This window comes from Ciona robusta, chromosome 2 (genome assembly GCF_009617815.1).
Source record: "Ciona robusta chromosome 2, ASM961781v2".
Taxonomy (NCBI): domain Eukaryota; kingdom Metazoa; phylum Chordata; class Ascidiacea; order Phlebobranchia; family Cionidae; genus Ciona; species Ciona robusta.
Window position 1 is genome coordinate 4,456,030 of NC_143236.1, and position 21,187 is coordinate 4,477,216.

The 21,187-nt window shown below is 37.1% G+C and overlaps 5 protein-coding genes across 5 annotated transcripts; 1 reads left to right on the top strand and 4 right to left on the bottom strand.

Moving 5' to 3' along the window:
- Positions 1-170: 170 nt before the first annotated feature.
- On the bottom strand, positions 171-2,751 carry LOC149740360 (ornithine decarboxylase-like). The gene is made up of 7 exons (XM_089872121.1): positions 2,663-2,751; positions 2,443-2,575; positions 1,178-1,319; positions 1,016-1,116; positions 743-860; positions 597-684; positions 171-376 (listed from the first exon to the last, which is right to left on the bottom strand). Exons 1-7 carry the CDS (start codon positions 2,749-2,751, stop codon positions 295-297), a joined length of 753 nt encoding a protein of 250 aa, XP_089728247.1. The 3' UTR covers positions 171-294.
- Positions 2,443-3,728, bottom strand: LOC149740361 (uncharacterized). Its single transcript, XM_089871775.1, has 5 exons — positions 3,564-3,728; positions 3,310-3,483; positions 2,861-3,033; positions 2,663-2,797; positions 2,443-2,595 (listed from the first exon to the last, which is right to left on the bottom strand). The coding sequence occupies exons 1-3, from the start codon at positions 3,699-3,701 to the stop codon at positions 2,881-2,883; spliced, it is 465 nt and encodes a 154-aa protein (XP_089727901.1). The 5' UTR covers positions 3,702-3,728; the 3' UTR covers positions 2,443-2,595; positions 2,663-2,797; positions 2,861-2,880.
- Positions 3,729-6,363: 2,635 nt separating this feature from the next.
- LOC149740362 (uncharacterized) lies at positions 6,364-15,144 on the top strand. The gene is made up of 14 exons (XM_089871704.1): positions 6,364-6,602; positions 8,811-8,978; positions 9,599-9,739; positions 10,071-10,220; positions 10,638-10,797; positions 10,881-11,042; positions 11,318-12,073; positions 12,438-12,646; positions 12,817-13,064; positions 13,246-13,390; positions 13,450-13,606; positions 13,663-13,807; positions 14,141-14,300; positions 14,387-15,144. The coding sequence occupies exons 1-14, from the start codon at positions 6,455-6,457 to the stop codon at positions 14,623-14,625; spliced, it is 2,988 nt and encodes a 995-aa protein (XP_089727830.1). The 5' UTR covers positions 6,364-6,454; the 3' UTR covers positions 14,626-15,144.
- LOC149740363 (proton-coupled zinc antiporter SLC30A9, mitochondrial-like) lies at positions 14,972-20,230 on the bottom strand. The gene is made up of 11 exons (XM_089871728.1): positions 19,992-20,230; positions 19,327-19,587; positions 18,742-18,971; positions 18,056-18,234; positions 17,560-17,698; positions 17,032-17,193; positions 16,675-16,786; positions 16,511-16,618; positions 16,150-16,315; positions 15,730-15,883; positions 14,972-15,505 (listed from the first exon to the last, which is right to left on the bottom strand). The coding sequence occupies exons 2-11, from the start codon at positions 19,574-19,576 to the stop codon at positions 15,371-15,373; spliced, it is 1,635 nt and encodes a 544-aa protein (XP_089727854.1). The 5' UTR covers positions 19,577-19,587; positions 19,992-20,230; the 3' UTR covers positions 14,972-15,370.
- Positions 20,021-21,139, bottom strand: LOC149740364 (BLOC-1-related complex subunit 5-like). Its single transcript, XM_089872122.1, has 3 exons — positions 21,011-21,139; positions 20,508-20,726; positions 20,021-20,230 (listed from the first exon to the last, which is right to left on the bottom strand). Exons 1-3 carry the CDS (start codon positions 21,137-21,139, stop codon positions 20,021-20,023), a joined length of 558 nt encoding a protein of 185 aa, XP_089728248.1.
- Positions 21,140-21,187: the final 48 nt, after the last annotated feature.

A 21,187-nucleotide genomic window follows, 5' to 3' on the forward strand; every position in this document is an offset into this window, starting at 1 on the left:
GTAACCGTCTTTGTCGCGCACTATGTTGGACCATGAGAATACTGCTGAATATTACTGTAACATTTATATTTGTCCTTTACCAAATGGTACCCGTAAAATAAGATTTGAAAAAGTCCCGTCTTTGCCGTGTCCCGTCTTATACCACCGTACGATATACAATAATAGTTCGATTTGTCACAAATCACAATCTTTATATAATAAAACTGATTCGAAATAATCTGTGTACCAATTCGCAACAATAAAACATTCTCCGAATATAGATCAACGATGAACAACTACACTACATATAGGACCTTATTCACAGTCCAGTTTCTGATGTTGCCGGTACTGCTCAAATAATGGACACTTAGGGTCTAATTTTTCAGCGATTTCATGCCTGAAAACACAAGAAATATATGATGTATCTAAGATTTTAACACCATAAAGACCGTGCATATTTTTAACATAACCGTATTTAGTAGTTATGTCGAGAAAAACATATGCACATAAAAAGTAAGAGTCATGAAGCCTTCATAGTTTAAAACAAGTATACATAACAAACTTGCAATATGACAAGCCCAATATCCATGGGATATGAAGCATAATTAAAATGTTACCATATATCTTGCGAGATGTAAAACCCAGCCTTTAAAACCATGTAACCATTAAAACCAAGGCTCACTAACGAAGAATAAGCTCCCATGTCTGCAAATGCAAAAGTAAAAACAAAATGTTGAAGGCAATAAACCAAATGTGAGCTTACTGTCAAAGATCCACCAGTCATTAATCTGAGCTTCCGGCAGCATAATATTGTCCACGACACAATCGTCTCCTGCACAAGTCGGTCCGTATACACTTGTCCTGTAATATTTACCTTTTTCCTAAAGACAAAGTTTGTAGATACTGCTGTTTTAGTTACTAAAAAAACTTATTAAATTGTAATACAAAGCGATTAAAAATCAGTTTGGCATTCTAACTTACATACAACGATAGAATATATTAGCGTGCAACATAATAAATTTTACAATATACTTACTGCCTCGCGGGACAAGTTTTCTGGGATTCTTTTAAATTCCTCGAAAAACTTTAAAATAAATGCTGTAAAAACTCCAGCTCCTATGTAATACTTCGCCGTGTCTGTAGAAAGGGATTTGGATATGTTAATGCCTACATAAAATAAACTATAGTGTCAGCTTACCACCAACGAGCGCTTTACCATGCACATTTGTTACGAAGGAGAATGCATTTTTCACGAGAAACGTGCCGGGCTCAGCAATCACTTTTACCCCGGTTTCCGGCGGAAACAGCTTGTTAACAGCAGTAGTAATTTGGAAACTAACCTATAACGTTAAAGCAAAAAGATTTAGTATAAGATTATTTAAACTAGAAGCAGAAGACATGGGGTATTTGGCTAAAAAACATAACAACCCATATGTAACATTCGTCTATCATTTTAACTGTTTAAGACGTTTCATTTTTTAAATCTATCTTTAGCCGCACCCAATCAATGATGGACCCCAAAAATGTTACAGCATTATTTACAATATTCTCATGGTCCAACAATGTGCGCAAAAATACGAAAAGGATAACTGATGTTAAGTATTAAAATTCGGTGTTAAGCGACTACACCATTTCTTCAATGACTAAAAAAAATAATAGGTAAGGTAATTATTTTGAAAGTTCGTTCAGTCATATGAAAACTCCCGAAATTTTGTATTTTGCGAGTCTAATTCATCAAATATCGTAGTTGAATAAAAATAAGCTGAAAATTTCGTCTCGTCTTCTCCTGGGTATTTTACATCATCCCCCAGGTTTTTTATTATCTTTTTGTTGCTTTTATTTCCAAACTTTGAAATGTTTGCTTTTAATTCAATAATTTGTTTCTCTATACTGTATTTCCAAATATATTATACTGATATAATAACAAGATAATGTATGAAAAATATACTCGAAATTCGGTCACTTGTTCTTAGAGATAATAAATGTAGCTTGTGCAAAATATAGTATATATAGGAAGATGGGGCACCTTTAACACGTAATATCCAAATATCCTGATCGGGTTTTAAACATTTAACAACGTTCTTATATGGGAGTCCTGGGGATACGGTTTTAAAATTATTTTAATGCTCTTTGTGTCCTGGGGGTAAAACAGAATGAAAAGGTGACCCATCTTCTTCCACCCTACTTTATAACAATTCTCAATTTGTAGCAAAAGTGTAAACTATATTAATAGCAGCTACTATAACTGCTCGGGAGTTTTTATATACTTTTTAGTTGTAGTTGTCAATAATAATAGTAATAATTGGTGGTAGAAAATCGTCAAGTATTTTATTTTGAACTATGTTGGGCAATAGGTGGTTATAAGTGTCCCGTCTTCCTTCACTCTAATATATATAAACCAAATTGGGCTGTTCGTTGTAAATTACCAAAATTTCCAAACATATGCTAAAGGATACTTCTAACCTTAATGAAACTCTCGGTACAAACGAGTCCACCGCCTATATCGATGATTTTCAGGTCAATTCCATTCAAGTTGGCGAAATCATATAGTTCTCTACATTGTTGTAGACTGCGGTCAATCGGGTCAAACGAATTGCTTCACTTCCAGGGTGAAAACTATGTTGGACAACATGCATCGTTTTGCAAAACCATGTACTAAAATACACTAACGCGAACATCATACCAAATCCCAGCCAAATTCAATTTCAGCTCTTTGCACAGCAATATCAGCTTCTCGGCTTCTGACATTGATGCGCCAAATTTGTCATCCATTTTTATTCCTATTCCACAGTATTCTACCCGTAATCGCAGCAGTAACCTGCCACATACAAAGAATTCATTTCAAAATGACGGAAGCAAGAAATTAAACTGAGTAATTTACTTTCCAGTTGGATGAATCCGTTAAATTTTGTGCAGCTCGTCGGCGTTGTCAAAAGTCATGGTACGAACACCGGTTTGACAAGCATACTTAATATGAGAAGACATCTTGCATGGAACGGCAAAAAGAATGTCATCTGGTTGAACTCCGCATTTTAAGGCACTTTCAATTTCAAACTAAAAATGGAGAAATACTTGTATAGGGTAGAGAAAGATAAAAAATATTTTGATTCTCTTTTTTCGCCTCATTATACATAAGAAACAAAAAAATATTTTTAGAACTATAATCGTAGATTCACCACTCTAAAATGGGGATTTTAATTGTTAAAACACGTTTGGAAAATATCATATTAGTGTGTCAACGGTATCCTATCCTATCTTATATATTACGCTTAGCAAAGCGTTTTCTCAAAGACATATATTAAAGGTAATTATATACAACAGATGATATACCCCGCTGGCACAATCGAAGCCCACACCCAACGACGCTAGCAGTTGTATCACTGGCTGTGAGGGGTTGCACTTCATGGCGTAGTACGGTCTGATTTGAGGCATATGTTTCCTCCACATTTGCAAGTTTTGTACAATTTGTCCAAGGTCTCCGAGGTAAAAAGAAGAGTCTGACTCCTGAAAACGAGCATGTTTAAGGCAAAAAATCCTGTTAGGAGTTACCTACATAAGTATTTGCCTAATTAATTTACTTTTACCTTTAATTTTTGCTGTGAGCGTACGAATTTGTTTGCTAGTTTCTTCCTACTGTCACCTACGGCTACTCCATACACGGGAGGTTTAAAGCTTATGTGAGGCTCTAAGCATGCCAATTCAACAGAATGCATGGTGTCCATGGTGTCTACATTGAATTATACAATTTTATGAACTTTGAATTATATAATTTTAAGAACAATTTTATAAATCACAGAACTTGTTTAAATGCCAAATATGAATATTGGCATTAAACAAGTTCTGTGATTTGCTAACGAATTTAGCTATATAATACGAAGCTGTTCATGTAGAGTCATAACACCACTCCCACAACTGATCGTTGATTGCAAATGTTCAATTCTTAAGAAATGCAAACGATGGATGATTGACGACAGGAAGTGGGTTGAGTTAAAGATTTATAGAAAACCAAACCTCATGCATTACACACAGTTATACCACTAGGCATTATATATGGTTAAAGCTTAACTTAAACAAAAGTCGACATCGTTATGACATTTTTTTCATAAATCCATAAATTTCTGACAATATTGAAGCAAGTACATTGATAGGGTTAGCTCGAGGTTAAGGTTGGCTGCTCTCACTTTGTGTCGCTCTGGAGCGGGTCGGCTTTAATTTGTTACGGCGTGCGAGTCTCGGCGAAGTATAAAGTGAAACGGTACCCCATGTCTCGTATAGGGTCTATAATTCCAATTTTCTTTTTTGATAGTAACGGTCTAAGGTTGTAGATTGACGAAAGCGCGTACGTGGGTTTGTTGCAAACGAATTTATTTTGTACGGTGGTCAGTATGTGGTATGGTTTTCTAAAAATACATACACGATTAAATAATACACATACACCTAAATAGTACACACACACAGGGCGTACGGTTACAAACTATATATCACACAAAAATAATAAAATATACAGTAGGGTGGGGGAAGATGGGACACCTTTTGCACATATTATCCAAATATTCTGGTCATGTTTTAACCAGGTCACAACGGTCTATGGGAGTAGCGAGGATACGGCTTTGGTTCATTTAACAATTTTTTGTTTACTACCAATGGGAGGAGAAAATAGAATGAAAAGGTGTCCCATCTTCCTCCACTCCACTATATAGTGGGGTGGGAACAGATGGGAGACATTTGACACATAATATTTAAATATCTTGATCGTGTTTTAAACAACTAATAACGTTATGTAGGGGCCGTGAGGATACGGTCTTATAAAAAATATTTAAATGTTTGTTTAGTACCGAATTGGAAGAGAAAATAGATTGAAAAGGTGACCTATCTTCCCACCCTACTATAGAGAAAATAGGTTGAATCTTCCTACCCCACTATATATAAACACAGCATCTTATACCGAACAATTTTAGCACAAGAAAGCAGGCGCACACAGGTCCGCTCAGGGGTAACTAATCAAAGAAGATAGATGGTGGCAGATGTAAATCAACAGCACACATAGACTGTAAGGTGATAGAAAAGAAGGATAAAAAATGGTTGCCACTTGCCGTTGTCGCCGTTGTCAGCAATCTAACGTGGCGTAACTGTGACGTCACATAGAACTTAAAATACACTCTCGCATTGGAAATTGAGACAAGAGGAAGAATTGCTACAGATCAAGAGCGAATTAACAACGACGTTACATTAAAACGACGTACGTTTAAAGACGTTACATTGAATATTAAAATATCTATATAGCCTCAATTATAAGGACAACTCGGCCAGCGTAAAGTCTGTGTTAAACATGACTCGGAAAACTTCTATTGTTGATTCGTCATGTTTATATCAGAGTCGGTATTTCTATGGCTGTGGTTTATATACGGACTTTGGGCATGCTGACTGCTTATTCAAGTACTCTGCATGCGTTATTCAAGCAGAATGCTCTAACATGTATAAACCTGTTGTTCATTGTAGAAATTTATAGTATACTGTATAGACACCATGCACAAGCGGCCAAAGTAAGAAATTAGAACACCAAATAGCTTTGGTCGAATATGATCAATACCTTCTCAAGTATGCAGATTTTAGTATAGTGCTTTGATGAATGGTAACAATTACCTCTAGCGGTGGAATTTCCAGGTGTTAAAACTCTTCATAAACTTTATTGATGTTTTTTATACTTTGTTTTAGTCTTTTGCGGATCGAACGTACCGGTGGCAACGCTATTAGAAAACCTTAGCCCACTATACCTAATTACTTTATGTCGTTTTAATAGGGAATTTTATAGATGAGCATCATTGCAAATATAATTTAGGTAGATGACGTAATCGAACACATAGGTAAATGACATCATCAAACAATGTGTTTATTGAGACACGAATGAGGCGCGGTCGACGCCATAAATCGCTTTTATTCGCGCTTTTACAAATCCACGTTTAGAATCCCAATTATTGATAGCATGGTATAAAACAAGGGTAGTGATGTGTGCTGATGATGCAATCTTGCGGCAATAAATCAGGGCGGGAACATTTCAAATTCAGATTTGCACTCTGACCTCTTCAGAAAATTTCTTTCTTTTTACAATCGGTGATTATTCGTTTTACTGAATCTAGTAATTATTTGGTAGAGTTTTCGTAAAGTCAGCTGAGTTTCATTAATGCAAAGGAATCTTTGAACGCCTGTGTACGGAATAAGTACGAAGCAAGAGAGTCGTAAGGACAGAGAAAGTCCCTCACCGGGCGGTGCAGCAAAAAAAAGAGTTGGGTACCGCACTATAAGACGCGTTGTCCTGTGTAGCTAGAAGCACATTCGACCAAGTGCTCGGTATTAGTCAGATAGAAAGCAACCTATATAGTGTTCATAATTCAATACAGAATATAAATATATTCAACGATGATCTGTAGAATTATTTGCCGAGTAAAGAAAGCATTCATAGTATCAACAAAGTCAAATGTTCGAAAATTTGTGTGCAGGAATTTTTAAAATGTTAGTTTTTTTGAATTTTTTTGATTCGGTTGATTGTCGCAATCCGTCACGTCTGTTTGCTTTGTTTACGTCACTATGGGCGGTTCTTCTGATCCACACAACGGCTGGACAAGGTAATTATGACAATACAATGATTTATTAAGAGTGATTCTCGAAATCCTTATTTATTTATCCGTTAGTTGTATATGTTACAAAGATAATGTACGCCAGCGGCTATATATCTGGTACGCGAAAGATTTCCGAAAAATCTCTAAAGTTTTCGTCTTAAATGCCGTTTTCTTCTGAAACTGTACTGCCCCCGTTCCAACTTTATAACCTGCTATTAATACTCATTAAACTGCCATTACCAGTCAATAATGAGACACAGGTGACACCCAACAAAGCGGATAAATCAAACAACCTTGGCGGACGTGTTTAAAAATTACAAACTTGCCGAAAACGTTAAATTAACGACATAGTGGCAGTTGAACAGATGGTAGCTATTTCCGATGGTCGTAAGCATGCCTTTCTAAACTGCATAGAATCTTATCGTAAAATGTCAATCAAAAGAGTCGCATGTTTTACAGGTTTGGACACGTAGCAATAAATTAAACCGTTCTCCCATATCTACAACTTATCAAATTAGTTTAAAACACTGTGTCAAAACACAAGTATTAAAAATACTAAAATTGCCAATGCTTTGCGCCGTGTATTCAGTACGTTTGGTGTTACTACAGAATAGAGAATTAATCCATGAAAGAACAAAACGTAGTTTTTTTATACGGAAATCGACAGCAGTACTCGAGTACAACATGTTTTTGTAATTAGTCTTCGTGTTACACTAAACACCCAAAGGAAAGAAAATCGGCAAAAAGTGTTTGTTTGTGTTTATCAGTGTATTGTTTGTTGTAATACGATTACCATTTCTTACACGTAGATTACGTAGTTAAGTATACGTTTTCCGCGAGAAATAGCCACGTTATATGAGAAAGAAATGTCCGAAATTCCTTGTTTTTTCACCCGGGGCTAAAATGTTTTGTTTCGAAAACGCCCCGAAATCGCACTATTGCCATTTATGCCTGCTGGGTATAATTGATTGTAACAATAACACCATGAGCCTTAATTAAATGCATTGTAGCGTAACAACAAATTCTTGAAACATTACAAATGTGACGCGAACAAAGACAATGAATATTTATAGTTTTAGACTTTAGAGTTTTTGTATTATGTCGTGCTTTATCAGCAATATATACACCGATGTAGAAATCCCTTCATTATTTCGCATTGTATGTTATTATCAAAGGGTTTACGTGTCCTTCAGGTAGGGGCACGCACGTTTAGAAGTTATGGTCATCCTGGCATTGAGCGATACCATGCTGCAGTTACCGCTTTGAGAGAATTAGAAATCGGATTCCGATTGTTAAAACTTGTTTCTCACGCTTGTTACTAGCTTTATTTTCAAAGCTATTTGTTGTTTGGTGTAAAATCCTTAACAAAATCAGCAATTATACTGTTCGCCGTTTCTGGAGTGTAAGTGGCAATTACACGACTCCAATTAGGAAATAACCTCTTAAGCAAGAGAAGAAATAAACATACAATACTTCCTCACAAAGATAGAAAAATCCGTATATAAATTATGCAATTCCGTAGACTGTATTCAAATAGGTACACAATGGCCTACATATATTGCATATATAGGTCATGTATACACGTACACACATATTTGAATATGCTCATCATGTGTTGTGGTGCCGTCCTACAAATAAACTGTGATAATATCAATAGCTCTTCCTCGACATATCGGGTGTGAAATTTTTTTTAAAACGAACTGTTTTCCAGCTCCGCTATTACATTCTCCCCAAAACATGCTTAAAATTGTTCAAATACACGGGTACAGTAAAGCCTGCAGAAATGTAATTTAATACCAGAACAATATCGCTTATATATAATTATTTGCACGGTCTTTCGTATTATAAATAGCAGCTGTATAGGCATCCTCGGTGACGTGTGGTGACAGCCACAACTTGTGAGTTATCCCTCCTACTTTGCCCGAGGGTTTTCGTCGTATAAGAACCAACACTTTGAAATCGGAAACAATTTATATCAAATCGCTCGCAAATCGTTTACTATCCCTAAAAGATTACGACGTGCGTGTCTCTTTTTACGCATAATGAGATTACATTTCCCCAGTAGGCAACTTGAGACGAATGTGTTTGTTGTTGTGCTTGTTTTTTTTTAATTTCAACAATTCTAACGAAAAAATAAATTACTGAAACTCTGTCCGCTTATAGGTTATGGTGTCAACATTTATATTTTTTCATTCTTGATTTTCTTTATTTCAGCTACGTCATCATGCCAATGCCAAGTTAATGTTTCTTACAGAAGACTTTGTACCTCGGTAACTGGTCTTACTAATCAGGCAACGTGCGAACAAGCTGGTTGTTGCTACGATTCTAGATCATTTCCAATCATTTTTGGACTTTACTCGCCACGGTGTTTCGAAGCAACAGGTATGAAGTCGGTTAAACGGACATACCAACAAAAAATTAAAATTTGGGTGTAACGAAAAACCAAAAATTGGGTAAAAATAGGTGTCACTCCATTTTGACCGTTTCCATTTTTTTAAATACTAAAGAAAAGTCAAATTTTATTTCGGATTTGGTACAATCAATGAATGCTTCTTCTTTGTGATCAAATAAAGTTTCGGTATATTAAGTTTATTATTAAGATGTATAGTTTCGCCCAATGCCAGCATATATATCTGGTGCTGGGACGTTAAATAAAAGAAAACCAAACTAAGTACAACATAGATAATGGTTTTACCGGTGGTATACTATAGTACACTGGGCGATTTATTTGTTTCTGCTTATAGCACATAGCACGGTTCTGTATATATTTATATACATTGACACGTTGAGAACTTTACGGGTTTTAAACTCATATATGCAAAAACAAATGCATGTAATATGGTATAGTTATTAAACGCATTTGCAAAGCAGACATGTGTTTGCAAATGCGTACACCCTCATTGTAAAACGTTTAACACAACGTTTGTAACCACGTTTTGTAGATATTTGCGTTGATTTATTTTTCGCTAGAATTGACACTAACAAATATATACTTAATGCAGGTGGTCCTTGTGTGAGTCAAAAGTGCACAATTCCAACTTCCATGCGAAGGAATTGTGGATACTATTACCGGTATGCTTGTGAGCGGATTGGTTGTTGTTTCGATAGTTCTCAAGCACCCTCTTGCTACATTGCGCAAACAGGTTAGCATATATATGTGTGTGTCAGTGTGTGTGTGTATGTGTGTTTCTGTAAAACTTGTAATTTCTTACTCTATCCTCACGAACTTGTAATTTCTTACTCTATCCTTACGCCGCGTGGCAGGAAAACGACACCTCGTACCACCTTACGAGTTACCAAGTATGTTACTTTGTGGGGGAGATTTTTTTGTGTGTGGGGGCCTGGGGTTGATAATTTGGACAACCTATTAAAATGTATCTTAAAACGGAAGATTACTAAGCGCAACGAAATATTTATCACGCACGATCCTTAATCTGGAGTCTTATATTTTTTTGTTTGGTAACGCATTTTCAGCTTCGACTCCAACAACGGCTACAACGCCAACGGCGGTGACCATCGGCAGAACAAGCATGCATGGCTGGTCTCAATGGTTAGCTTGGTCAACGTGTACGTCTACTTGTGGCAGAGGTGTAAGACGAAGAGCAAGATTCTGCTCGTATTTACGTAAGTGAAAAAATACATTACAAAAGCCGAATATGTAAAACATCTTTATTTGAAAAAATATATAAGGCATCACGGAAACTATAGGAGTAAAGTCTGTATCTCTAGTAGGCCGCGAGTATCTCAATTAGGCCATGAAAGCATGTGTTATTCGACACCATAACACCTATAATATAGTAGAGTGGGGGAAGATAGGACACCTTTAGCACAGAATAACCAAATATCCTGATCGTATTTTAAACAATTAACAATGATTTATCGGAGTCATGGGGATACGGTTTTATAATCTTTAAATGTATTTTGTTTACTGCCAAATTAGACGGAAAAATACAATGTAAACATGTACCATCTTCCCCCACCTTACTATATACATTTAGTTGTAAACAAAATCCGTTATTTTAAAATCGGATGCATTTGCAGGTTCTGGTAGAGAGGTTGATATGCACTTTTGTGGTCGAAGGGTCGAAGCGGCTCAGTCGGAATTTTGCAACACTGCGCTTTGCTCGGCTTGGAGCAGCTGGTCAAGAACCGGAACCTGTTCTGTTACCTGCGGCAATGGAGGAAGTATTGCCACAGAAAGGTTACTATATAAGACACCGTATACCTGTCTTTTTTTGTTAATTTTTATTTGTGTGTAATGGTGTTTTCAAATCTTATTTTTAGGCGGTGCATTGGAATTGGAAACCCGGGATCCAATTCTTGCGGTCGTAAGGAAACGTCATGTGGCGCTGCGCTTGCTTGCCCGACAACTATTACTGCTTGGAGTGATTGGACGGCCTGGACAGACTGTTCCACAGGAAGTTGTTCACCAGGACGGCGGTCAAGGTTTGTTGCTGCTTTATGTTTAATTGGGGCTACACTGTGGCTGGACTATATACACATTAGGGTGTGGGAGGATGGGACAATGTTCACACTATTTTCTTGCCTCATTTGGTAATAAACAAAGAACATTTAAAGAATTATAAACTGTATCCCTATACGACTCACTTAGAACGTAGTGGGTATTTGTTTAAGACACGATCAAGATATATAGATATCATGTGTTGAAGGTGTCCCATCTTACCCCACAGTAATATAAAACAATTGTTTTTGTTTTACAGGTATCGTCGTTGTAAACAAGCGGAAAGCGACGTGAACCTGGTTCTATGCATTAATGATTCTTTCAAGTATCTTCTACCGTTGTCGTACTACGCATCTTATTATTCACAACAGGAGAACTGCAACAACTACATGTGCACCGCCTGGACAACCTGGACGGCTTACGGTGCTTGCCCGAGTTCGTGCCGATCAAGTTTCGGTGACACACCACAAAGAATATCCAGACGAGAATGCGTGACCGATACCTTTGCTCGGCCTCAAAACGTCGAGGAACGCGACTTTTTTACACAATGTAGCAATCGATTCGTTGACTGCGTTTTGCCAATTTGCTCTCAACAAACGACCGAGCTACCTTTCACACGACGAGTAACAGTACCTCAAACCATTATCTCAACAGTACCTTATACTATAATGACCACCCCATACCAAACTCAACCAGCTTACACGAGTACTTTGCCAACCGAGCTTCCATATACCACCAGCACATTTCCGACCCAACCGGCTTCGACTTTACCTACAGAAGTTGCGTTTACGACCGTACCCACAAACCCCCCAACTACTTTTACTAACCCGCCGACGACAACTCCGGTGGAAACAACTTTTAGACAAACAACTCAAGGTCCCCAGACCACGATTCCACCAACACCAGCAACTACTTTATTACCTGATGCTCGTTGGTCCCCTTGGACAGGTTGGTCTCGCTGTTCCACTTCATGCGGACCTGGGATCCAACTAAGACTCCGTCAATGTGTAGATAGGTAAGAGGATAATACATAACATCCGTATTAATTAAGCTTGTGCTTTGTACCTGCGTTGATTGTTCAGGTGCCAAAATAAACTGAGTAAATTAATCTGCACCATAATAAACAAAATAGTCGGTCAATTTATCTGCAACATAATAAACAAAATGAAGTGGGTAAATTTATCTGGAGCATTGTAAGGCAAATAGGAAAATTTTAACATTGGTAGATAACACTGCTGTCTGCTGCTCGCTGTTGAGTTATAACACGGCGGTGTCATGCGGTCTTGGGATCTTGCAATGTGAAATATATGATTGCTATATCTATGCACAACTGCATGGTTTGCTAATAAGTTTTAAATAAAACCCTAATCCTTTTTTAGCAACAACAACATGTTAAGCGGCCCCAGTTTGTGCGGTTCCGGTCCCTTAATTGAAAATGGAACTTGTAACGAGAATTTGTGTGGAACGTGGGGAGAGTGGTCACCATCTAATTGCGTCGTGGACTGCTCGGCAACAACTACTAACCAAGGATTCCATCTTGGAAGTGTAAACCGGACAAGAGAGTGTGCAACATCAAACACAGATAAAGGTATCTTTTTAGGTCAACTGTAATGAGTATATGTTACTTTTTTAAAATTTCTTTTGTATTCCATTTTTATTCCGCATTCAAATACGCTGAAACCAAACTTTATTAAATCCAAAATCAACTTATCAAAAATCATGTTAAGTCGCATATGACTTATTTCTTTCTTGTTTCAGGGATGCCCGACTGTTACATACATACAAGCTCGTGTCTTTCGGACGTTCAATGCTCAGTTGCCGTCACTACAGCAGAATCCTCAACGGCACCGAACGTACCTGTGTTAGGGGAATGGGGAGCGTGGGGCGAATGTTCGAGTGAAACTTGTGGTTCAGGTGTAAGACGACGTAGCTGGTCTTGCTTTACACCTCAAGCGTGTGTGGATGTAGAAGATGAAGAAGAAGCATGTGACAATGACCCTTGTGACGTAAGAATTGTATATATGTTATTAAAAGGGATATTGATAAGGCCGCAATGTTTTGTGTAATATATACCCATAAAAGAGGTTCCCATTTTAAAATCGAAAAATGAACTTGGTTTTTATATAGTGCAAAATGCTGACGTTAGATTTACATTCTTAACTGATTGAAGACTTCGTATGTTTCCAGAATTGGTCCCAGTGGTCTAGCGGAGCCTGTAGTGCACGATGCGGGGAAGGCGTAAGACGAACAAGTCGCCGTTGTCTTGATGACGTCGGAATAATTCCAGTAGTTTGTAATGAGCGTAACGAAACTTGCAACGCGGGAGAATGCGGTAAGCAATTTTTATAAATAAAAACTTTTAGTCAGTTACGTAATATTATATTTGCATAGATCAAGACGTGGATTTCCTGTTTCTGGTCGACTCATCGGACAAAGTGGATGGATGTCCGGCTCTTTTACGTACTGGGTTAACTAAACCTGTAACGCCACAGTTCCAAAGCAACGAAAGCACGCCCGTGTATACGAAAATGAAAGAATTTATGTCATCGTAAGGGAGTGACGTCACATTTCTTCCAACTACGTCATTACACACATTTTTTGCAGATTGGTGACTGATTGGCGAACAGTAGAAGACTCGAAGTCCCATGTTGCTGTTCAGCTGTTTAGCGAAGCGTGTAGCCTTTCTTCAGATTACAATTTGAACTTGGTGAAGAAGATAAGCGACAACAACGATAACGTCACTAGCTATGTAGGGGGGCAATTAGATCTAAAATTCATTTATTATATGATCGTGGACTAACTAAAGCTGCACACAAATCCTATAGTAGGGTGGGGAAAGATGGGACAACTTTTCGTTCTATTTTCTCGTCCCATTTAGTAGTAAACAAGGAACATTCAAAGAATTATAAAACCACATCCTCGTGACTTTTCGTCGTTAAATGTTTAAAACACGATCAGGATAATTAGATGTTACGTGCTATAGATTTGTGTATTTGATGCAACATGTTCGAAAATTGACTAAATCTGCATACAAATCCCATACTAAACCTAGGACATATCATACATGCGTATAAATTTCCAGATTGATTCCATCAACTACTTATGTGGTGATCCGTGGTTAGACTGGGCATTACGATGCACGCAACGTAAGGTGCTGACGTCATCATACGGCGACAGATCTAACGTCCCGAACGTGATGATTGCATTGGTGAGCGCCATTCCACGAGCTTACCGCCCATCAAGTAAGCAACATTCTTTCTTTACAAAATATCAACAATAATGTTTTTTTTTAATATATCGAAAACGATGTTTTTTTTTTTCAATTTAGATTTTCTCCTTTCGACTCTGTCGTCCAGTATAAAGCGAAGAGGTGTCACCATCATCACCGTGACTGTGACCCCAAACTCGCGCATGAGCGCCCTCTCGCGACAGAAACACGTTGAAATGATGCGAACGCTTGCATGCCAATCCACCAGCGGAGCATGCCCGAACTATATTGGTTCAATATGGGACGGTGGATCCCCGGCACAGAGAATAAGGGAAGCACTCCGAGCAGCGAACCCGTAACAACAGTTTTTTTTTAAATTGCGTTTTAAATCCCGTTTCCCGCATATGTTTTAGTGCATACGCCTTTACCACTTTACCCGTTATATGTGTAGTAGCATAGCGCATGGGGGAAGACGGAACACTTTATCACATATCGTGTTTTAACAACGGTCTTTGGGAGTCGTGAAAATACGGGTTCAGAATCCTCTGACTGTTCTTGGTTACTACCATGTAGAATAAGAAAATAGAATAAAACGATGTCTGTCTCCCCCACCCTACTAAATATATACACACATACTTCGTAATATCTCGTGGCAAAATATCAGCATTGTGCCCACGATGAGGGGAATTTGTAAAATGTGAAATATTCACAGTAACAATCAATGTATTTTCCGCGCAATAACACGAAGCAAGGTTGAGTAACCACAGCCAATAATGCAACTGCCATACTTTTTAGCTGTTTGAAGAAACAGTTCATATTTACTGTGTGTGTTTTCCGTGGAAACCGTAAGAAATAGAATACTGAGGTTAGAAGTTAAATATCTTCGGAATGAATGACGTTTTGAAACCTGTTTTTTTTCTCGCTAGAACTCCATTTAAGAATAGGAATAGCGCCTTCTGAGATATGGAAGAGTTAGCAGCTTTCAGAAAGTAAATTCTTAACAACATATATGACTTTAACCACCAAGCGAATATGGTCAAAATGTTTTCTAAGTGAAAATGAGACTCAATGACGCATCCTGCGTGACGTCACGACAGTAAATGTTCATAACACCTCAAGGTCAATATGACGTAGGTCAGGATTCTTTTTCTTGAGTTCGCTCTCAATACGATCGACATGAACACCCAGCGTGTCAATCACGTGCTCACCGTAGCGTGAAATAAGTATTTCTAGCTCCTCCTGCGGAAAATACATTTCCAACAAATATAATAATAATAAAAACGTTTTTAGTGTCTTCGATTACGGCAGCGAAGATTTAAAATTATTTTAATCGAAAAGACAGGATATAGCGACAAAACAACAGTTGTTAAAACACGCTTACAGTTGAAAACATATTTACATTTAAATAAAAAAAATCAGCGTGGTCGCTACACCTATATTTTAAAAAACCTAAGCTTTTTTACCAAGGTTTGTACTGCGTGTATTTCCTGCAACATATTTTCCATGTCCACCGATGCGAGATATGCTCGGGTGATTTCGCGCCCATCAAAGTCAATCTCAGCTTTGAACTTGAATTCTTCCGAGCTTAGTTGCGTGGCTTTGACATCGTATACACCTCTGTGGAAATAACAGTAATGCTGCAGTTAAGCACGCGAAAATATGCATAATATATTCTACGCCATAATGGACAAACTAGTAGAAACATGTAGTAAAAATACCAAATCAGAATTAATGTCACTCGCCTGTCGCAGCAACAACAGTCGTATGACGCGGGCGCCATGTCTGCTTAGGAGTTACCACGAAAGTAGCTTTTATTAATTTTCTTTGTATAGCTGATAATTTTGACATGTAGTGACCATTGGGCGCTACCATGCGACAGTCACCTGATCACTGCGTCATCTTCCAACATTTCCTGCAACTCTTCCAACCTGCTTGGTGGAATCGATCGGCCAATCAGAGCGTTCGCATTTGACGTCACTAGAAAAGTTGCCACGCCCCCAAGCAACCCACCAATCATGATTGAGCCAACAGCATCAAATAAAACGTTCCCTGGAAATATGAAAGAATTTTAACTATTTAATCTAGCGTGGCAAGTTCTGTTTGTTCTGTTTCATACACCTCGTGCTCACTTACGAGTAACCACACTTTGTACAACCAGTAACAAAACGTTGTGTTAGTTAGTTAGAGCAACTGCCATTAGCACCACTGAAAAAAGAGATAATGTTTTACTATATCGTCACTAACCGGTGTAATAAGTTAACGCAATCGCTGATCCAGCTATCCCAACCCCCATCACTGCAGCCGAGTCTTCAAGAAGAACAACATTCGTACTCGGGTCGCGTGATTCTTTCACTATGACGTCGTAAATATTAATTTTTAGAAAAAAATGTTAACACTCATATACCTACCATACTCCCAAAACGAGAGCTCGTATTTTTTAGCGTTTCTTCTCGTTTCATTTACTGCAAGCGCCAGAGAGGCGGACTCCATAACTGCTGCACCGAGAAGAACGCTAAAGGACTAAAAGGGAATTATAAGGATCAAGAAATGTTTAAAATCAACCGATTGATATTTAACTGATATTTTCTTGTTAATAATTGAATTAAACCAACAAAAAAACTTAAAAAGAAAATGTAACAGACACAAATCAAGTCCAAACAATTTTTCTATTGGAGATATAGATTTCGCCTAAATGTCATCGTCAGTCTCCTATCCCAATAGAATCTTTCCGATTTCTTATCTTTTCAAAAAAAAAGTTGTCTCACCATCATGTTTCCGATCTCCAGTCCGGATGCTGGGTGAAGGAGGACCTGGATCCCGTGATAAATACTAGCCCCGCATCCGATGCAAAAGATCCCAACCCCGGATATAAGGGACATGATGTGACGCATGTTTCCGAAGCCATACGGATGCTCCTCATCTGCTTTCTGAAACATTAAACGAAAAAATAGAAGTAATATTTAAAAAATAAAGTCTTACAGTGTGTGCTAACATGAGATGTCTTTATAGGGTAAAGTACAGAAATGTTACTATAGTAGGATAGGATAAGATGGTAGATGTTTTTATTATGTTCCCAACTCATTTGGCAGTGAACATAGAATATTTACAGAATTATATAACTATATCCATGCGACCCTAAAACAGTATTCTAACTCGTGTGCTAACAGTTTTCCAACCGTTGGATCTGAAGGGGGGTTCTGTAGCACAGCGCTAAAAAAAATGACGCTTGTCATAAGCAGCAATCGTTACCAATATAATCGTGTCTGTGGGCCACAGTACTATATTATAATTACCTTCAGTGATTCATTGATTCCCCACAAGAGAAGAAGTTGGTTGCAAGTATCAGCAAGTGAATGAAGAGTCTCCGAGAACATACTTGCCGACCCCGTGCTTAGGAAGCAACCAAGCTTGAAGAAACAAATTAATCCATTGCTAAATAACAACATATATGTAAAAAACAAAGACTGAAGTTATAAGTTAAACCTACATATTCTTCATGCAATCATAGTAAAATGACTAAACAGCTAGGAAACAGGGCATATAACAAGAGTAATAACTACACCAATACATTGATGCATTCATAAGGGTTCTGTAAAAACAAAAAAAACAAAGTACTTTAGTACAGACCCTGATTTCCTTCAGCAATTAGAGTGTAATGACTAAACAGCTAGAAAACAAGGCATATAACAAAACTACAAGAAAAAATTTGTTTATGTAAAAAAACTGATGAACTAAATAGCTATAAAACAAGGCATATAACAGGACTAATTTATAAAATAACAAACGTACGCAGCCGCAGCAAACGCCACCACACGACCTGGACCTCCACTTAACAATCCCTTGTATTGTGACATCACAGGGCCATTATCCGATTGAGACATCGGAAATTGAAGTTTCTGCCGACGTTTTACTTCGAGACGTTTTAATCGTTTTCTTTCACGTTCCAATGCTTCCTTACTTCCCCATACCTACAAAAAAAATACAAGAGTCAAAATTATGAAGAATTTGTAGTTTTGAAGAAAATCTAATAACCTTATATATTAGGGATTTGATTCTATGAAACAACACTGTTGTCAGGGGTGCCAGTGAAGCAATATTAAGCGTTTGTGATCCTTGCATGATGTCACAGGTGTGGTATAAGGTAAACATAACATGCCAAGCAGAACTTGTATGAAAAAACATGACAAAAACCAAGGTTCGACAGGGTAACATTGAAAATTAATAAATATAAATGGTTTTGTTTGTCTGTTAGGTGTAGCGACTAGCGACCACGTTTATTTTCTTCCAACTAAATGTAAATATGTTTTTAACTGTGAGCGAGTTTTTAACAACTGTTGTTAATTTTTTGTCGCTATATCCTACCTTTTCAATTATTTTAAATCTTCGCTACCGCGACCGAAGAGACGAATAAAGTTAATAGTATTACCACCTTTGTAGACAAAATTCTGATTATCAATACTTCTGAATCAGCTCACCTCAATTGCCTTTTTCTCAACATCTCGCTCCAGATAAACATGGATGGGAGCGTTGGATGCGTACGGACTCCTCACTCGTATTTGTCTTAATTCTTCGAGATCACTAGGAGGCAGCATATACTCCTGCATTGCCCTCACTGCAGTTATTGTGTTGTTATCCGTGTACTTCTTGGTGTAATCTCTTCGTTTTAGCATGTAAGTTTTCATCTTGGATACTATGGTTGATTTATCTGTATTACAAAAACTTCATAAAACATAAGAAAATATATATATGTTTTTCTTTAAAATAATGTTGATTGCAACCTATAGTTTAAGAATTCAAGATAATTATTTTATGTGAAATTTTACAGCAAGAACAAAAACATCTGAAAGTTAGTGTTTGGTATTCTGATAAATACAAGATGACAGCAAATACTATAGTCTTATAACATGTTAAAAAAAGCAATATTAAACAGAGAGTGCAGAAAGGATAAGGTATGTAATAAAGTGTGGAGTCTTTCCAAATCTGACAAGACCATCATACTCCCCTGAACGTCAACCAATGACCCCAATATATAGATCTTAAACTAATCTTCAACGAAATACCTTCTTTTTTATTTGCAGCATCTAATTCCTTATCATCAGTCACAGTTTCCGTTTTAGATTCAGATTTTGTTGTTTCAGTTTGAAGAATTCTTGACGAAACATGAAGACTTCGAGAATTAAATGAATCTAAAGTTGTTTTCCACATTGAAGGTGTCTTTTTGTATGTCACTTGGTGGCAGAAGCGAGGACGGAAAAACTGAGTTTTCCAGAATTTCGAGCCAATAAGTTTTCTACAGACTGGTCTGATCATATTGTATAAAGCTGTAAAAAATACAAATACAAAACCTAAATTTCAAACTAAAAAACCTAAATTTCAATTATTCTGATTGAATAAAACCTTTCATTCTTAACCGGAAACTAAACTGCCCATTTTTAATACAGTGCAAACATTATATGAGAGTGGCCACAGGGCTTACACATATCATAGAAAACAGAAGCATAATGACTTAATCAGAGTAGTAAAAAGCTAAACAGCTGTCATTACTCATTAGTGTAATGTCATAAATATAAACAATGTAAGATCTGCGCAGTAATAACACAACAAATAATATCTGCACATGTTTGATTGATTGATTACTAACATAACAAACCATTTCTGATTTGTTGAAAAATCTATGTCAATGAGAGCAAATGGTTGATTTAAAATACTGGAGTTGATTTCCTACCTGAAATATTAACAAAAGTAAAGAAGAATTCACAGTGACAGTTTCTCAAGCCTTAAATTTTCAGGTAGTTTCATATTAAGATCATCAACCAAAAGCAAGGTTTGTTCCAGGTTCATACGAACTCGGTTTAACGTGGTTGAAATATCGTCCACTTTCCTAGAATGTTCTGCGTGCTTTGCAAATGCGCGTTGCCGGTCTGTAAGATGGAGCATCACAGAAACACCAACTTTGTCAACTTCCTGTAAAGCAGTGGAAACCTTTTAAGGGTTAATTTTAGGTGAACTAAGTAATGCCTAATAAAGCTAGCTTAAACAGTAATTTAGTTTTTTTGTTTAAAAGAAATAAAACTTAGGTCACATGACATGCTACGATGTAAGACTAGCCCATCATATTCATATATAATAGAAATTAAACTAAATTCAAACACAACTGTGCAGAAATGTTTTTTGTTTTAAAGTAGGTATGGCGGCCAAATTTTTTTCTTTTTTACCTGTTATTGAAACTAGCAACTCTTACTTTTATTTTTGCGACCAGTGACTGTTGGTCAAAGCTCACAGCTGTAGCACACTGGTTTAAATGATCCTGTAGTCTTGCACAGACTTTTAAACAAGCACGAACGTCCAAAGAACCACTAAGATCAGCAGTCAGAGGGCGAGAATCAGGTACGGTTAGTGAGTTTGGCAAGAGAGGTTGAAACTTCGGACACAATCCTAACTTAGTTAGGTTTTCTTCAAGCTGAAAGGTTTTGTTTTAATAGCCAAAAACTTTTTGATTGTAACAATTAAAAAACAAAAAAACCTAAGTGCTAAAAAAGTTTATGCTTGAAAACGCTTTCTGATTATCACAAAAGAAATTTAGTAATGCAAAATATATATGCATGTTATTTTTATTTTATTACTAATAGGGTCGTCACTATGTTTAAAGTTTTGACAAAATTATAGCCTATCTTCGGAGCTAACAGTTTCAATGCCCACATATACAAACACTAAGCAACATATTTTAAAAACATATTACACCACCTGATCCTTTGGTTCTTCTTTCTTGTTTTGCACAACAACAATGCCTTTGTTTTTATTAGGAACTACTTCAGGTTCAGAGTTAGTTGATATGTTTCCTTTGTTTGGTAGCGTGCTCTGCTCATTACCCATGCTTAACACATTATATTTACTAAGTTCATGCCTATCTATTATATGTGT

Excerpts from the sequence above, each read along its gene's own strand:
- LOC149740363 (XM_089871728.1), bottom strand. The coding sequence starts at position 19,576 with ATGATCAGACCAGTCTGTAGAAAACTTATTGGCTCGAAATTCTGGAAA. Across the intron at positions 18,235-18,741 it reads TTGAGAAAAAGGCAATTGAG|GTATGGGGAAGTAAGGAAGC; the intron begins GTGAGCTGATTC and ends TTTTTTTTGTAG. Across the intron at positions 16,787-17,031 it reads TGGAGATCGGAAACATGATG|TCCTTTAGCGTTCTTCTCGG; the intron begins GTGAGACAACTT and ends ATTCCCTTTTAG.
- LOC149740361 (XM_089871775.1), bottom strand. The coding sequence starts at position 3,701 with ATGGACACCATGCATTCTGTTGAATTGGCATGCTTAGAGCCTCACATA. Across the intron at positions 3,484-3,563 it reads GCTCACAGCAAAAATTAAAG|GAGTCAGACTCTTCTTTTTA; the intron begins GTAAAAGTAAAT and ends GCTCGTTTTCAG. Across the intron at positions 3,034-3,309 it reads GCTTCGATTGTGCCAGCGGG|TTTGAAATTGAAAGTGCCTT; the intron begins GTATATCATCTG and ends CTCCATTTTTAG.
- LOC149740360 (XM_089872121.1), bottom strand. The coding sequence starts at position 2,751 with ATGGATGACAAATTTGGCGCATCAATGTCAGAAGCCGAGAAGCTGATA. Across the intron at positions 1,117-1,177 it reads TGGTAAAGCGCTCGTTGGTG|ACACGGCGAAGTATTACATA; the intron begins GTAAGCTGACAC and ends CCCTTTCTACAG. Across the intron at positions 861-1,015 it reads AAAACTTGTCCCGCGAGGCA|GAAAAAGGTAAATATTACAG; the intron begins GTAAGTATATTG and ends CTTTGTCTTTAG.
- LOC149740364 (XM_089872122.1), bottom strand. The coding sequence starts at position 21,139 with ATGGGTAATGAGCAGAGCACGCTACCAAACAAAGGAAACATATCAACT. Across the intron at positions 20,727-21,010 it reads AAGAAGAACCAAAGGATCAG|CTTGAAGAAAACCTAACTAA; the intron begins GTGGTGTAATAT and ends AAAACCTTTCAG. Across the intron at positions 20,231-20,507 it reads CACTGGTCGCAAAAATAAAA|GAAGTTGACAAAGTTGGTGT; the intron begins GTAAGAGTTGCT and ends ACTGCTTTACAG.
- LOC149740362 (XM_089871704.1), top strand. The coding sequence starts at position 6,455 with ATGTTCGAAAATTTGTGTGCAGGAATTTTTAAAATGTTAGTTTTTTTG. Across the intron at positions 12,647-12,816 it reads AACATCAAACACAGATAAAG|GGATGCCCGACTGTTACATA; the intron begins GTATCTTTTTAG and ends TTCTTGTTTCAG. Across the intron at positions 13,065-13,245 it reads GTGACAATGACCCTTGTGAC|AATTGGTCCCAGTGGTCTAG; the intron begins GTAAGAATTGTA and ends GTATGTTTCCAG.